Source organism: Pongo pygmaeus, chromosome X (genome assembly GCF_028885625.2).
Source record: "Pongo pygmaeus isolate AG05252 chromosome X, NHGRI_mPonPyg2-v2.0_pri, whole genome shotgun sequence".
In the NCBI taxonomy this organism is placed as follows: domain Eukaryota; kingdom Metazoa; phylum Chordata; class Mammalia; order Primates; family Hominidae; genus Pongo; species Pongo pygmaeus.
The window spans coordinates 55695592-55710663 of NC_072396.2; the positions used below are offsets into that span (position 1 = coordinate 55695592).

At 39.6% G+C, this 15072-nt stretch overlaps 1 protein-coding gene across 4 annotated transcripts; it reads left to right on the plus strand.

Moving 5' to 3' along the window:
* Nucleotides 1–10139: 10139 nt before the first annotated feature.
* Nucleotides 10140–13991, plus strand: LOC129025039 (putative G antigen family E member 3). Of its 4 annotated transcripts, none has more exons than XM_054472490.1 (5): nucleotides 10140–10248; nucleotides 11168–11259; nucleotides 11658–11766; nucleotides 12500–12625; nucleotides 13869–13991. In XM_054472490.1, exons 2-5 carry the CDS (start codon nucleotides 11176–11178, stop codon nucleotides 13883–13885), a joined length of 336 nt encoding a protein of 111 aa, XP_054328465.1. In that variant the 5' UTR covers nucleotides 10140–10248; nucleotides 11168–11175; the 3' UTR covers nucleotides 13886–13991. The 4 variants fall into 4 exon arrangements, with proteins under 4 accessions (XP_054328465.1, XP_054328467.1, XP_054328466.1 ...); XM_054472492.1 differs by having other exon boundaries at nucleotides 10144–10248; nucleotides 11658–11715; XM_054472491.1 differs by lacking the exon at nucleotides 10140–10248 and adding an exon at nucleotides 10279–10453.
* Nucleotides 13992–15072: the final 1081 nt, after the last annotated feature.

The following is a 15072-nucleotide window of genomic DNA, read 5'->3' on the forward strand; positions in this document are numbered from 1 at the left end:
CTTCTTTTGTGGCCTAACATATGGTCTATCCTTGAGAATGATCCATGCGCTAAGGAAAAAAAAAATGTGTATTCTGCAGCTGTTTGATAAAATGTTCTGTAAATATCTGTTAGGTCCACTTGGTCTGTAGTGCAGATTAAAGCTGATGTATCTTTGCTGATTTTCTGTCCAGGAGATCTGTCCAATGCTGAAAATAGGGTGTTGAAGTTTCCAGCTATTATTGTATTGTGGTCTATCTCTTTCTTTAGCTCCAACAATATTTGCTTTATATATCTGGGTGCTCCTATGTTGGGTGCATATATATTTGCAATTGCTATATCCCATTGCTTAATTGACTCCTTTAGCATTATATAGTGACCTTCTTTGTCTCTTCTCATAGTCTTTGTCTTGAAATGTATTTTGTATGATATTAGGATAGCTACTCCTGCTCTTTTTTGGTTTCCATTGGCATAGAATATCTTTTCCCATCCCATTATTTTCATTTTACATGTGTCTTTATAGGTGAAGTGGGCACCAGATCATTGGGTCTTGTTTTTTCATTCTTTCAACCACTCTGGGCCTTTTGATTAGAAAGTTTGGTTCATTTACATTCAATGTTATTATTGATAAGTAAGGTCTTACTCCTGCCATTTTGTTTTGGTTTTCTGGTTGTTTTGTGTGTCTTCTCTTTCTTCTTTTGTACCTTCTTATTTTCCTCTTACCGAAGGTGATTTTCTGTGGTGGTATGCTTTAATTTTTTGCTTTTTATTTTTTATGTATCCATTATATGTTTTTCAATTTGAGGCTATCATGAGGTTTGCAAATACTATCTTATAACAATTATTTTAAACTGTTGACAACTTACTACTGATTGCATAAAAAAACCCAACAAACAAACATGTACAAGGAAAACTAATAAATAATGTACACTTTAACTTCATCCCATCACTTTGTAACTCTTTGTAGTTTATGTTTTGTTTTACTGTTTCTGTCTTGAAAAGTTGGTACAGTTATTATTTTTGATTGGTTTCTCATTTAGTCTTTCTACTGAAGATAAGAGTAGTTTACACACCACAACTACAGTACTACAGTCTTACATTTTGTGTTTTTCTGTATGCTTATTACCAGTGAGTTTTGTACCTTCAGATGATTTCTTTTTTCTTTTCTTCTTTTTTTTTTTTTTTTTTTGAGACAGAGTTTCACTCTTGTTGTCCAGGCTGGAGTGCAATGGCATGATCTCGGCTCACTGCAACCTCCACCTCCCAGGTTCAAGCAATTGTCCTGCCTCAGCCTCCCAAGTGTCTGGGATTACTGGCATGTGCCACCACGTGCAGCTAATTTTTGTATTTTTAGTAGAGACAGAGTTCCACCTTGTTGGTCAGGCTGGTCTCAAACTCCTGACCTCAGGTGATCCACCCACCTCGGCCTCCCAAAGTGCTGGGATTACAGTTGTGAGCCACCATGCCCGGCCTCAGATGATTTCTTATTGCTCATTAACATCCTTTTCTTTCATATTGAAGAATGCCCTTTAGGATTTCTCGTAGGACATGTCTGGAGTTGATGAAATCCCTCAGAGTTTGTTTGTCTGGGAAGGTCTTTCTCATTCATGCTTGAATAATATTTTCACCAGATATACTCTTCTACGGTAAAAAAATTTTTTCCTTCAGCACTTTAAATATATCATGCCATTCTATCCTGGCCTGTAAGGTTTCCTCTGAAAAGTCTGCTGCCAGATGTATTGGAGCTCCATTGTGTGTTATTTGTTTCTTTTCTCTTGCTGCTTTTAAGACCTGTTATTTTTCCTTGACCTTTGGAAGTTTGATTATTAAATGCCTTGAGGTACTCTTCTTTGGGTTAAATCTGCTTGGTGTTCTATAACCTTCTTGTACTTGAATGTTGATATCTTTCTCTAGGTTTGGGAAGTTCTTTGATATTATCCCTTTTAATATGCTTTTTATATTTATCACTTTCTTTACCTCCTCTTTAAGGTCAATAACTCTTAGATTTGCTCTTTTGAGACTATTTTCTAAATCCTTTAGGCATGCTTAAAAATTTTTTTTGCCTCCTCTGATGGTGTATTTTCAAGTAACCTATTTTCGAGCTGACTAATTCTTTCTTTTTTTTTAGGTTCTATTATGCTTTATTTTTATTATACTTTAAGTTCTGGGGTATGTGTGCAGAATGTGTATGTTTGTTACATAGGTATACACATGCCATGGTGGTTTGCTGCACCCATCAACCTGTCATCTACATTAGGTATTTCTCCTAATGCTATCCCTCCCCTAGCCCCCCAACCCTGACAGGCCCCGGTGTGTGATGTTCCCCTCCCTGTGTCCATGTGTTCTCATTGTTCAACTCCCACTTATAAGTGAGAACATGCAGTGTTTGGTTTTCTGTCCTTGTGTTAGTTTGCTGAGAATGATGGTTTTCAGCATCATCAATGTCCCTGGAAAGGACATGAACTCATCCTTTTTTATGGCAGCATAGTATTCCATGGTGTATATGTGCCACATTTTCTTTATCCAGTCTATCACTGATGGGAATTTGGGCTAGTTCCAAGTCTTTGCTATCGTGAACAGTGCTGCAATAAACATATGTGTGCATGTGTCTTTATAGTAGAATGATTTATAATCCTTTGGGTATATACCCAGTAATGAGATTGCTGGGTCAAATGGTACTTCTAGTTCTAGAACCTTGAGGAATCGCCATACTGTCTTCCACAGTGGTTGAACTAATTTACATTCCCACCAACAGTGTAAAAGCATTCCTATTTCTCCACATCCTCTCCAGCATCTGTTGTTTCTTGACTTTTTAATGATCACCATTCTAACTGGCATGAAATGGTATCTCATTGTGGTTTTGATTTGCATTTCTCTAATGACCAGTGATGATGAGCTTTTTTTCATATGTTTGTTGGCTGCATAAATGTCTTCTTTTGAGAAGTGTCTGATCATATCCTTCGCTCGCTTTTGGATGGGTTTGTTTGTTTGTTTGTTTTCTTATAAATCTGTTTAAGTTCTCTGTAGATGCTGGATATTAGCCCTTTGTCAGATGGATAGATTGCAAAATTTTTCTCCCATTCTGTAGGTTGCCTGTTCACTCTGATGACAGTTTCTTTTGCTGTGCAGAAGCTCTTTAGTTTAATCAGATTCCATTTGTCTATTTTGGCTTTTGTTGCCATTGCTTTTGATGTTTTAGTCATGAAGTCTTTGCCCATGCCAATGTCCTGAATGGTATTGCCTAGGCTTTTTTCTAGGGTTTTTATGGTTTTAGGTCTTACGTTTAAGTCTTTAATACACCTTGAGTTGTATAAGGTGTAAGGAAGGGATCCGAGCGGCTAGCCAGTTTTCCAAACACCATTTATGAAATAGGGAATCCTTTCCCCATTGCTTGTTTTTGTCAGGTTTGTCAAAGATCAGATGGTTGTAGATATGTGGCATTATTTCTGAGGCCTCTGTTCTGTTCCATTGGTCTATATATCTGTTTTGGTACCAGTACCATGCTGTTTTTGTTACTGTACCTTGTAGTACAATTTGAAGTCATGTAGCATGATGTCTCCAGCTTTGTTCTTTCTGCTTAGGATTGTCTTGGCTGTGAGGGCTCTTTTTTGGTTCCATATGAAATTTAAAGTAGTTTTTTCCAATTCTGTGAAGAAAGTCAATGGTAGCTTGATCAGGATAGCATTAAATCTATAAATTACTTTGGGCAGTATGGCCATTTTGACAATATTGATTCTTCCTATCCATGAGCATGGAATGTTTTTCCATTTGTTTGTGTCCTCTCTTATTTCATTGAGCAGTGGTTTGTAGTTCTCCTTGAAGAGGTCCTTCACATCCCTGGTAAGTTGTATTCCTAGGTATTTTATTCTCTTAATAGCAATTGTGAGTGGGAGTTTACTCATGATTTGGCTCTGTGTTTGTCTGTTATTGGTGCATAAGAATGCTTGTGATTTTTACACATTGATTTTATATCTTGAGACTTTGCTGAAGTTGCTTATCATCTTAAGGAGATTTTGGACTGAGATGATGGGGTTTTCTAAATATCCAATCATGTCATCTGCAAAGAGAGATAATTTGACTTCCTCTTTTCCTACCTGAATACCCTTTATTTCTCTCTCTTACCTGATTGCCCTGGCCAGAACTTCCAATACTATGTTGAATAGGAGTAATGAGAGAGGGCATCCTTGTCTTGTGCCAGTTTTCAAAGGGAATGCTTCCAGTTTTTGCCCATTCAGTATGATATTGGCTGTGGGTTTGTCATGAACAGCTCTTATTATTTTGAGAAACCTTCCTTCTATGCCTAGTTTATTGAGAGTTTTTAGCATGCAGGGCTGTTGAATTTTGTCAAAGGCCTTTTCTGCATCTATTGAGGTAATCATGTGGTTTTTGTCATTGGTTCTGTTTATGTGATGGATTACGTTTATTGATTTGCATATGTTGAACTAGCCTTGCGTCACAGGGATGAAGCCGACTTGATTGTTCTGGGTAAACTTTTTGATGTGCTGCTGGATTCGGTTTGCCAGCAATTTATTGTGGATTTTTGGATCAATGTTCATCAGGGATATTGGTCTAAAATTCTCTCTCTTTTTTTTTTTTTTTTTTTGTTTCTCTGCCAGGCTTTGGTATCAGGATGATGCTGGCCTCATAAAATGAGTTAGGGAGGATTTCCTCTTTTACTATTTTTTGGAGTAGTTTCAGAAGGAATAGTACCAGCTCCTCTTTGTACCTCTGGTAGAATTTGGCTGTGAATTCATCTGATCCCGGACTTTTTTGGTTGGTAGGCTATTAATTGCTGCCTCAATTTCAGAGCCTGTTATTGGTCTATTCAGGGATTCTACCTCTTCCTGGTTTATTCTTGGGAGGGTGTATGTGTCCAGGAATTTATCCCTTTCTTCTAGATTTTCTAGTTTATTTGCATAGAGGTGTTTATAGTATTCACAGTATATAGAATCAATACCATCAGTATTCACTGATGGTAGTTTGTATTTCTGTGGGATCAGTGGTGATATCCCCTTTGTCATTTTTTATTGCATCTATTTGATTCTTCTCTCTTTTCTTCTTTATCAGTCTGGCTACTGGTCTATATATTTTATTGATTTTTTTCAAAAAGCCAGCTCCTGGATTCATTTTTTTAAGGGTTTTTCGTGTTTGTATCTCATTCAGTTCTGCTCTGATCTTAGTTATTTCTGTCTTCTGATAGCTTTTGAATGTGTTTGCTCTTGCTTCTCTAGTTCTTATAATTGTGATGTTAGGATATTGATTTTAGATCTTTCCTGCTTTCTATTGTGGGCAATTACTGCTATAAATTTCCCTCTACACACTGCTTTAAATGTGTCCCAGTAATCTGGTATGTTGTGTCTTTGTTCTCATTGGTTTCAAAGAACATTTTTGTTTCTGCCTTAATTTCATTATTTACCCAGTAGTCATTCAGGAGCAGGTTGTTCAGTTTCCATGTAGTTGTGGGGTTTTGAGTGAGTTTCTTAATCCTGAGTTCTAATTTGATTGCACTGTGGTCTGAGATACTGTTTGTTATATCCGTTCTTTTGCATTTGCTGAGGAGTGTTTTACTTCCAATTATGTGGTCAATTTTAGAATAAGTGTGATGTGGTGCTGAGACGAATGTATATTCTGTTGATTTTGGGTGGAGAGTTCTGTAGATGTCTATTAGGTCTGCTTGGTCCAGAGCTGAGTTAAAGTCCTGGATATCCTTGTTAATTTTCTGTCTCATTGATCTGTCTAATATTGACTGTGGGGTGTTAAAGTCTCCCACTATTATTGTGTGGGAGTCTAAGTCTCTTTGTAGGTCTCTAAGAACTTGCTCTATGGATCTGGGTGCTTCTGTATTGGGTGCATGTGTATTTAGGATAGTTAGTTCTTCTTGTTGCATTGATCCCTTTACCATTATGTAATGCCCTTCTTTGTCTCTTTTGATCTTTGTTGGTTTGAAGTCTTTTATCAGAGACTAGGATTGCAACCCCTGCCTTTTTTTTGCTTTCCATCTGCTTGGTAAATATTCCTCCATCCCTTTATTTTGAGCCTATGTGTGTCTTTGCACATGAGATGGGTCTCCTGAACACAGCACACTGACGGGTCTTGACTCTTTATCCAATTTGCCAGTCTGTGTCTTTTAATTGGGGCATTTAGCCCATTTACATTTAAGGTCAATATTGTTATATGTGCATTTGATCCTTCCATTATTATGCTAGCTAGTTATTTTGCCCATTAGTTTATGCAGTTTCTTCATAGCATTGTTCGTCTTTACAATTAGTTTTTTTTTTTTTTTTTTTTTTTTTTTTTTTTTTGCAGTAGCTGGTACCGGTTGTTCCTTTCCATGTTTAGTGTTTCCTTCAGGAGCTCTTTTAGGGCAGGCCTGGTGGTGACAAAATCTCTCAGCATTTGCTTGTCTGTAAGGGATTTTGTTTCTCCTTCTCTTATGAAGCTTCGTTTGGCTGGGTATGAAATTCTGGCTTGAAAATTCTTCTCTTTAAGAATGTTGAATATTGGCCCCCAATCTCTTCTGGCTTGTAGGGTTTCTGCTGAGAGATCCGCTGTTAGTCTGATGGGCTTCCCTTTGTGGGTAACCTGACCTTTCTCTCTGGCTGCCCTTAACATTTTTTCCTTCATTTCAACCTTGGTGAATCTGACAATTATGTGTCTTGGGGTTGCTCTTCTCGAGAAGTATCTTTGTGGTGTCCTCTGTATTTCCTGAATTTGAATGTTGGCCTGCCTTGCTAGGTTGGGGAAGTTCTCCTGAATATTATCCTGAAGAGTGTTTTCCAACATGGTTCCATTCTCCCTGTTACTTTCAGGTACACTGATCAAACATAGATTTGGTCTTTTCACATAGTCTAATACTTCTTGGAGGCTTTGTTCATTTCTTTTCTCTCTTTTTTCTCTAACCTTGTTTTTTCGCTCTATTTCATTGAGTTGATCTTCAATCTCTGATTCAATCACTTCAATCACTTCATTGATTCAGCTATTAATTCTTGTGTATGCTTCATGAAGATGTAGTCCTCTGTTTTTCCGCTCCCTCAGGTCATTTATGTTCTTCCCTAAAATGGGTTCTTCTAGTTAGCAGTTCCTGTAACCTTTTGTCAAGGTTCTTAGCTTCCTTGCATTGGGTTAGAAGATGCTCCTTAGCTCAGAAGAGTTTGCTATTACCCACATTCTGAAGCCTCCTTCTGTCAGTTTGTCAAACTCATTCTCTGTCCAGTTTTGTGCCCTTGCTGGAGAGGAGTTGCAATCATTTGGAGGAGAAGAGGCATCATTTGGAGGAGAAGTTGCGATCATTTGGAATTTTCAGGATTTTTGCACTGGTTTTTCCTCATCGTCATGGATTTATCTACCTTTGATCCTTGAGGCTGATGACCTTTGGATGTGGTTTCCATCTGGGGGTCCTTTTTGTTAATGTTGATGTTATTGCTTTCTGTTTGTTAGTTTTTCTTCTAACAGCCGGGTCCATCTTCTGCAGGTCTGCTGCAGTTTGCTGGAGGTCCACTCCATACCGTTTGCCTGGGCATCGCCAGTGGATGCTGCAGAACAGCAAAGATTGCTTCCTGCTTCTTCCTCTGGAAGCTTTGTCCCAGAGGGGCGCTGACCTGATGCCAGCCAGAGCTGTCCTGTATGAGGTGTCTGTGGACCCCTGCTGGGAGGTCTCTCCCAGTCAGGAGGCACGGGGGTCAGGGACCCACTTGAGGAGGCAGTCTGTCCCTTACCAGAGCTCAAGCACTGTGCTGGGAGAAACCTCCTTGTCAGGAACTATCCTCTCTTCAGAGACGGCGGGCAGGAACATTTAAGTCCACTGCAGCTGCACCCACAGCCACCTCTTCCCCCATTTGCTCTATCCCAGGGAGATGGCAGTTTTATCTATACGCCCCTGACTGGGCCTCTGCCTTTCCTTCAGAGATGCCCTGCCCAGTGAGGAGGAATCTAGAGAAGCAATCTGGCCACAGCCACTTTGCCACACTGTGATGAATTTCACCCATTCCGAGCTTCCACGCCTCCTTAACACTGTCAGGGGAAAACCACCTACTCAAGCCTCAGTAATAGTGGATGCCCCTCCTCCCACCAAGCTCAATAGTCCCAGGTAGACATCAGACTGCTGGGCGGGCAATGAGAATTTCAAGCCAGTGATTCTTAGCTTGCTGGGCTCCATAGGACTGGGACCTGTTGAGCAAGACCACCTGGTTCACTGGATTCAGCCCCCTTTCCAGGAGAGTGAACAGTTGTGTCACACTGGGTTCCAGGTGCTACTGGGGTACCGAAAAAACATAAAACCCCTGCAACTAGCTCAGTGTCTGCCTGAACAACTGCCCAGTTTTGTACTTGAAACTCAGGGCCCTGCTGGTGTTGGCACAAGAGGGAATCTCTTGGTCTGCAGATTGCAAAAACTGTGGGAGAAGCATAGTATCTGGGCCAGATAGCACAGTACCTGACAGCTTTCCTTGGCTGGGGGAGGGAGATTCCTGACTCCTTGCACTTCATGGGTAGGGGATGCCCCACCCTGCTTTTGCTCACCCTCCATGGGCTGCACCCACTGCCTAACCAGTCCCAATAAGATGAACTGGGTACCTCAGTTGGAAATGCAGAAAGCCCTTGCTTTCTGCATTGGTCTCACTGGGAGTTGCAGACCAAAGCTTTTCCTATGAGGCCATCTTGCCAGATCCCCGCAACCATCCCATATGAATTTTAAAATAGTTTTCTTCTAATTCCGTGAAGAATGTCATTGGTAGTTTAATAGCAACATCACTGAATCTATAAATTGCCCTGGTCTGTTTGCCCATTTTGAAAATATTGCTTCTTCCTGTTCACGAGCATGGAATGTTTTTCCGTTTGTGTCATCTCTGATTTCTTTGAGCAGTGTTTTGTAGTTCTCATAGCAGAGATTGTTCTCCTCCCTAGTTAGCTGTATTCCTAGATATTTTATTCTTTTTGTGGCAGTTGTGAATGGGATTGTGTTTCTGATTTGCCTCTGAGCTTGAAGGCAGTTGGTGTACAGAAACGCTCCTGGATTTTGTACATTAATTTTGTATCCTGAAAATTCCCTGAAGTTGTTTATAAGATCAAGGAGCTTTCAGGCAGAGAGTCTGGGATTTTCTAGGTATAGAATCATATGGTTTGCAAACAGAGGTTGTTTGACTTGTGTGAAACACATAGTGGAGTAAAAGCAAACATGTGTCAGCAATGGAATAGAAAAATAAAAATGCCCATGAATAAATTTAATTTGAATGTGAAGAACTAATATGAAGCAAATAACACAGTCATTGTGTGGGATATGTTAAAAGACTTGAGGAATTGAGGAGTGGCTTTGTTTTTTGGATGGAGAGATTCTAAAATAGAAACATGGCTATTTTCCCAGAGTTAACATGTAATATAAAAATAATAACTAGTATTTCAACAGGAATATTTTAGCACCTGATCAAATGATTCTGAAGTTCATCTGAAAGACCAACGTGTCAGAATTGATAGAAAAGGAGAAATCAATGAGGGAGGGCAAGCATTATTTCACATTTCAAATATAATTAAGCTACAGCAATTAAAATAGTGTAGTAGTGGTACAGGTATAAACAACTCAATGGAAGAAAATTAAAAGAAGAGAGTTACATACAAAATTGAGTGGGGATGTAGGTGATGATAAAAGAGCCATTTCAAAACAGTGGGTGAAACAGGGATTCAACAAATAATGTTGAGTTCCTACCACTTTAATTTTGTCCAGATGGATCAAAGATTTTGAACGTACAATAATGCAACCAAAAACTATGAATGTCTTAAATTGGAATGGGTAAGACCATTGCAAGCATGACAGCAAACTCGTGAAGGAGGCAAGAAAATGATTTATGGAAGCATATATAAAACAGATATTAAAATATTTAAGATTTATTTCTATGATGGTGAAGTTTTCTGAAACACATTATTAGAGTAACCTGGGGCTCATATTCTCCAAAGCCACTGGAAGTGAAAGAAAGGTTGGGCGGGGGAAAAAGAAAAGTGCTTTGCAAGTTCATTTTCGTTGTCAGGAGCGCTGGTGGTTTACGTCCTCCAAAGAGGCAGGAAAAACATCAGTCACGAGGCGAATGCCCCACTCAGTGCGCATGCTGTACAGACCTGTTACTGCGCTTGTCTGTTGTTACGCATGTCTGTTGCTACACGTGTTGTTGTTGCGCATGCGCCTCGCTGCCCGCCTTCTGTCCACACACAGCTCTGCAAGGAGAGGGAGTGTCTTCATTCTTTCCGCCATCTTGATTCTTTCTCACTGACCGAGACTCAGCCGGTAGGTCCGCAGAGCGGTCTTCCTGGGAATTTAGCTGTGGGTGAATGTGTGGAGGAGCCAGCTGGCTTTGGACAGGTCCTGCGGCACAGTCCGTGGCTTCTGAGGGAAAAGGGCCTCGCGGTCGTCGTCCGGCTCCTCCCAGGTCGCGACGCCACCGTGGGACTTGTCGTCGTGGCTGGGCTGGGACGAGGGACAAGGGAGGAAGGTGGGTCGCAGAGGGGAGGGATCGCGTGAAGATGGGGCGAGTGCTGGGGGTGCTGTTAGAGGTGTCTGAGTCTCGAAAATTCCTGGAACCCTCTGAGAGAGGACAGTTTCCAGATTCCTCGGTAGGAATGCGGGAAGGGACCGTGTGGTCAGTAAGGAAGGGGCCTGGGAACTGGGAACGCGGTGGGCTGGTGACTGTGGCCCCGAGGTCTGTAGAGTGCCTGGCAGAGGTGTCCCGTGAGGAGCATAACGTTCACTCTGTTTCACAATTTCTCACCTCCGCCATGGACGCCATGGAAGGAATGGGCGAGGCTGTGCTTTCCAACAAGACTTGATTTTGAGAGGGGTGTGGGGGTGAAGTGGGCCTAGCAAATCAGAGTGGGACGAAAGCAGTGATCATTTCAGTTTCAATTCTCTGCCCTTTTTTCCCCAAATGTCTTCATGATGGAGAGTCTAATTGTGAAACCAAAACGCAGAAATGTCCTCTGTCTTTTGCCTATGGCGTTAAGGTGATTTCTATGCCTCTTCGACTATGATACAAACAAATCTGTCCTTAGTTTGATTGGAAAGCGTGGGTACTTATCAATGCTGTGTGAACTACGTTGAAAATGTTTTCAAAATTAAAAAAGTACAAATCACCATTTTGCCATGGAATGTTCATATATATAGCTAAGTTGTTACACACTTTTTCCAAATAACAATATTCTATTTTCAGTGGGAAATATGAGTGAGCATGTGAGAACAAGATCCCAATCCTCAGAAAGAGGAAATGACCAAGAGTCTTCCCAGCCAGTTGGATCTGTGATTGTGAGTCCTTTAACATTTGATGTTTTCTGTTAACACAATTTATTTTAAAACTATTTTTGAGCTGGTATACATGCACTGATACAGGTGTTCCATGCTGATAAAAAATGATGATGGCATCTCATGAAGGAAACGTTGGTTCAGGAATATTATATTCTGGTGTTACCTGTGTGGATATGGATATTTCTCTCTCTCTCTCTCTCTCTCTCTCTCTCTATGTATCTATCTGTCTGTCTATCTATCTATCTATCTATCTATCTATCTGTCTGTCTCTCTATATATATGTGTATGTATATATATATATGTTGGAAAAATGTCTTTAGATGTATGATTCGATGCACATATGCATTTGTGTATTTATATTATTGACTTTTTATTCGCACACACACTTACATCCTTAGGTCCAGCAGCCCACCGAGGAAAAACGTCAAGAAGAGGAACCACCAACTGATAATCAGGGTATTGCACCTAGTGGGGTGATTGAAAATGAAGCAGCGCCTGCTGTTGAAGGTGAAGGGAGAGTGGAGAATAATGCTTATGGGTGGTGGAGGTATATTTATGCATTATATTTTATGACATACCAGTAACAGGAGGACAGAAAACATTAGGAAGGAATCTTAAACATTTCTGACTGCTGCTGTGGAGAGGGGTGGGACAAGGACACATAAAAAACCACTAAGCTTTCCTACCATTTTGACAGAGGCTTTTTGTTGATTGGGTATTTGCATGGTTGCCGTAAACCTTTTTCCAGAGCTCCTGTATGGTTTGTTCAGCCATTTTCTGTTTTTTGTTTTGTTTTTTGTTGCTGTGGAAGAATGGCACCTTGCAGCTTCCTAGTCTGCCATCTGCGGACACCTCATGTATTTTTTAAGAAACTTTTTAACACACATTTATTAATGCTTCCTCATGCCGCCTAATATACTAAGTGCTGGAGATGTCAGTGCCAAATTTTTGCCTAAAGCTCATAGTCTAGTCAGACTGACTCAAACAAATCACTGATTTAATGTGATAAGAATAAGAACAAATGAGTACAAAAGGGACAAGTAAGTTGTCTAGGGCCAGCCTTGGGAAAGGAAAGGGCAATGTTTGAACATCTCTGCTTTCCTGTTTTCCTGGCAGCAGACTCCTGAAATAATTAGCCTACAGGTTTTTATTTCATAATGATGAGGGAATAAATACTATCATTTCCTCATTCATAGTTCATGTTTTAATTTGTAAATTGATGACCTTTTTATCTTTTAAGGGTCTGACGTGGAAGCTTTTCAACAGGAACTGGCTCTGCTTAAGATAGAGGATGAGCTTGGAGATGGTCCTGATGTCAGGGAGGGGATTCTGCCCACTTTTGATCTCGCTAAAGTGCTGGAAGCAGGTTTGTTATTCAGTTAAAATGCAAACTATTGTATTTCTATTTTCACAGTATTTTGTGTGACACAGAGGTAAAATTACTGCTACTTTAATATCATACTTCACGTCTAAAGGTTCTTTGAAGGTAGTTCAGACCCCAAATGGCTGCCTTACACACTATCAGAGATAGAGGGCCAGGTGTGGTGGCTCATGCTTTTAATTCCAGCACTTTGGGAGGCCGAGGCAGAAGGATCACTTGAGGCCAAGACTTCAAGAGACAGAGAAAAATTGGGTCAAAACTATTGGATTACGATATGAAAGAAATGAAACATGCTAAAACAGATTTCGAGTATCTTCACAGCTATATGAAGTAATGCATATATTAAAGCTTGATGTAGCCATTTTACAATGTATATATGTATATATTTAAAACGTCATGTTTTACATGATAAATATATACAATTTTACGTGTCATTTTTAAAGAAAGTTGAAAACGTGTTCTTTTAAATGTAAGTCATTTTACCAACAGGCAATAATTTTCAGATATTTTTATAGAGGCCTGTTTTTAACAAATACATAACATGTTTACAATAAGCATCAGTTTATATTGTGATGTTAACTGTGATGGTAATGGCTTAAAGGTAGCGTGGATATTCAGTTTACTGTATAAACTGAACTGCTTTTAGGTATGTAAAGAGGCAGGAGTACCTGTGAAATTAGTGACAAATGTTAGCCCTACTTAAAGCAGCTACATAATGGCTAAACTAGACCAAAGTAACATTTTTACACTTTTTCACAAGAGACACAAAACAAATGTAATACTGACTTTTCTGTGTTTTTCATTTAGGGAATTCTAAACGTATTCTATATTCAGAGTGTTATTTCATATCAAAATATTTAAATGATACTTTAAAATATCTTTTTCCCTTAGGATTTTGTTTCGTTGAATTTTCATTGAAAGTATATGCATTTTTTTTTTGCTTTCCACTTATACATACAAAATAGATTCACTTGATTTAATTCATTCTGAACTTGAACAGTCTCTTTGTTTCCTTATTCTACTAGAAAAAGTGGCATGAATTAAAAATATTGTTAATATGCCTGGAAGTCTACCTTCAGAGTTTATTCAGAGGCTAACTGGATGTAAGCTAAAGGGTCACCCTTAAGGTTCTGATACTAGTTCATCAACATGGTAGTCACATACCTCTAGTGTCATATGAATAAAAATCTGCTGAGTAACAGACCCTAATTTTATATTTATGTTATAGGTGATGCACAACCGTAGGTTTCAACCAAGACAAATGAAGATTGAAACCAAGAATGTTATTCTTAATCTGGAAATTTGACTGATAACATTCTCTTAATAAAGTCTTACAGTTTTCTGCAAAGAATCCTTTCACATTTTTGTTAAATTTATTTCTGGATCTTTAATACTCTTGGGAATTGTATCTTTTATGAAAGTTTAAATCCTGTGTTTGAGATGGTACATAGAGATAAAATGTTGGTACATTGATTTTCTATTATAGATAGATAGGAAGCTGGAAGCTTTCATAGGGGGATGCCAACAGCTGCACAGATAGAAAAGGCCACCTGGGGCCAGGCATGTCCACCATGGGCTTTCCACCTCCCTTTTTAGCACATGCACAGTAAGAATGAAATGAGCAACATGGAGTAGCTCAGGCTGAGGACCTGCCTGCATAATAAAAGATTAGGGTGGGGGCTGCCAGAGATTCACACCCTATGCAGATGGTACACCTGGTCCTAACCGGTTGTTTGTACCCTATGTAGGTGATCAGGTACTGTCTCCCCACTAGCTCATCTATAAAAACCCTTGCATTTCACTGCCGGATGGCAACCGTTTTTTTCTGGGACCCCTCTCTGTAGCAGAAAGCTGTTCTCTTTGTTTCTCCTATTAACTTTCTGCTGTAAACCTCTTGGTGTGCCCATGTCCTTGATTTCCTTGGCTGTGAGACCAAGAACTCTGGATGTTACCCCGGACAACGAGGCCACTTCAATACTAGCTGTGGGTCTGTGGTATATGGCTGTTATTATATTGAAGTATGTTCCTTCTTTCCCTGGTGTTTTGAGGGTTTGTATCATGATGACATATTGAGTTTTATTAAATGCTTGTCAGCATCAATTGAAATGATTATATGGTTTGTATTCTTCATTCTGTTGATATGATTTATCACGTACGTGAATTTGCATATGTTGAACCATCCTTCCATCTCGGGGATAAATCTCTCTTGGTCATGATGATTATTCTTTCTAATATATTGTTGAATTTGATTTGCTAGTATTCTGTTGAGGATTTCTGCATCAATATTCATCAGCAGTTGCGCCCTGTAGTTTTCTTTTTTTGATGTATCTTTGTCTGCTTTTGGTATCAGGGTAATACTGGTCTCATAAAATGAGTTTGGAAGTATTCCCTCCTCCTCTATTTTTCAAAATAGTTTGAGTAGGATTGGTATT

Bases quoted from the DNA above. Each gene is read 5' to 3' on its own strand.
- LOC129025039 (XM_054472490.1), top strand. From the start codon at position 11,176: ATGAGTGAGCATGTGAGAACAAGATCCCAATCCTCAGAAAGAGGAAAT. The intron at 11,260-11,657 runs GTGAGTCCTTTA...TTACATCCTTAG, and splicing joins AGCCAGTTGGATCTGTGATT to GTCCAGCAGCCCACCGAGGA. The intron at 11,767-12,499 runs GTGAAGGGAGAG...TTATCTTTTAAG, and splicing joins AGCAGCGCCTGCTGTTGAAG to GGTCTGACGTGGAAGCTTTT.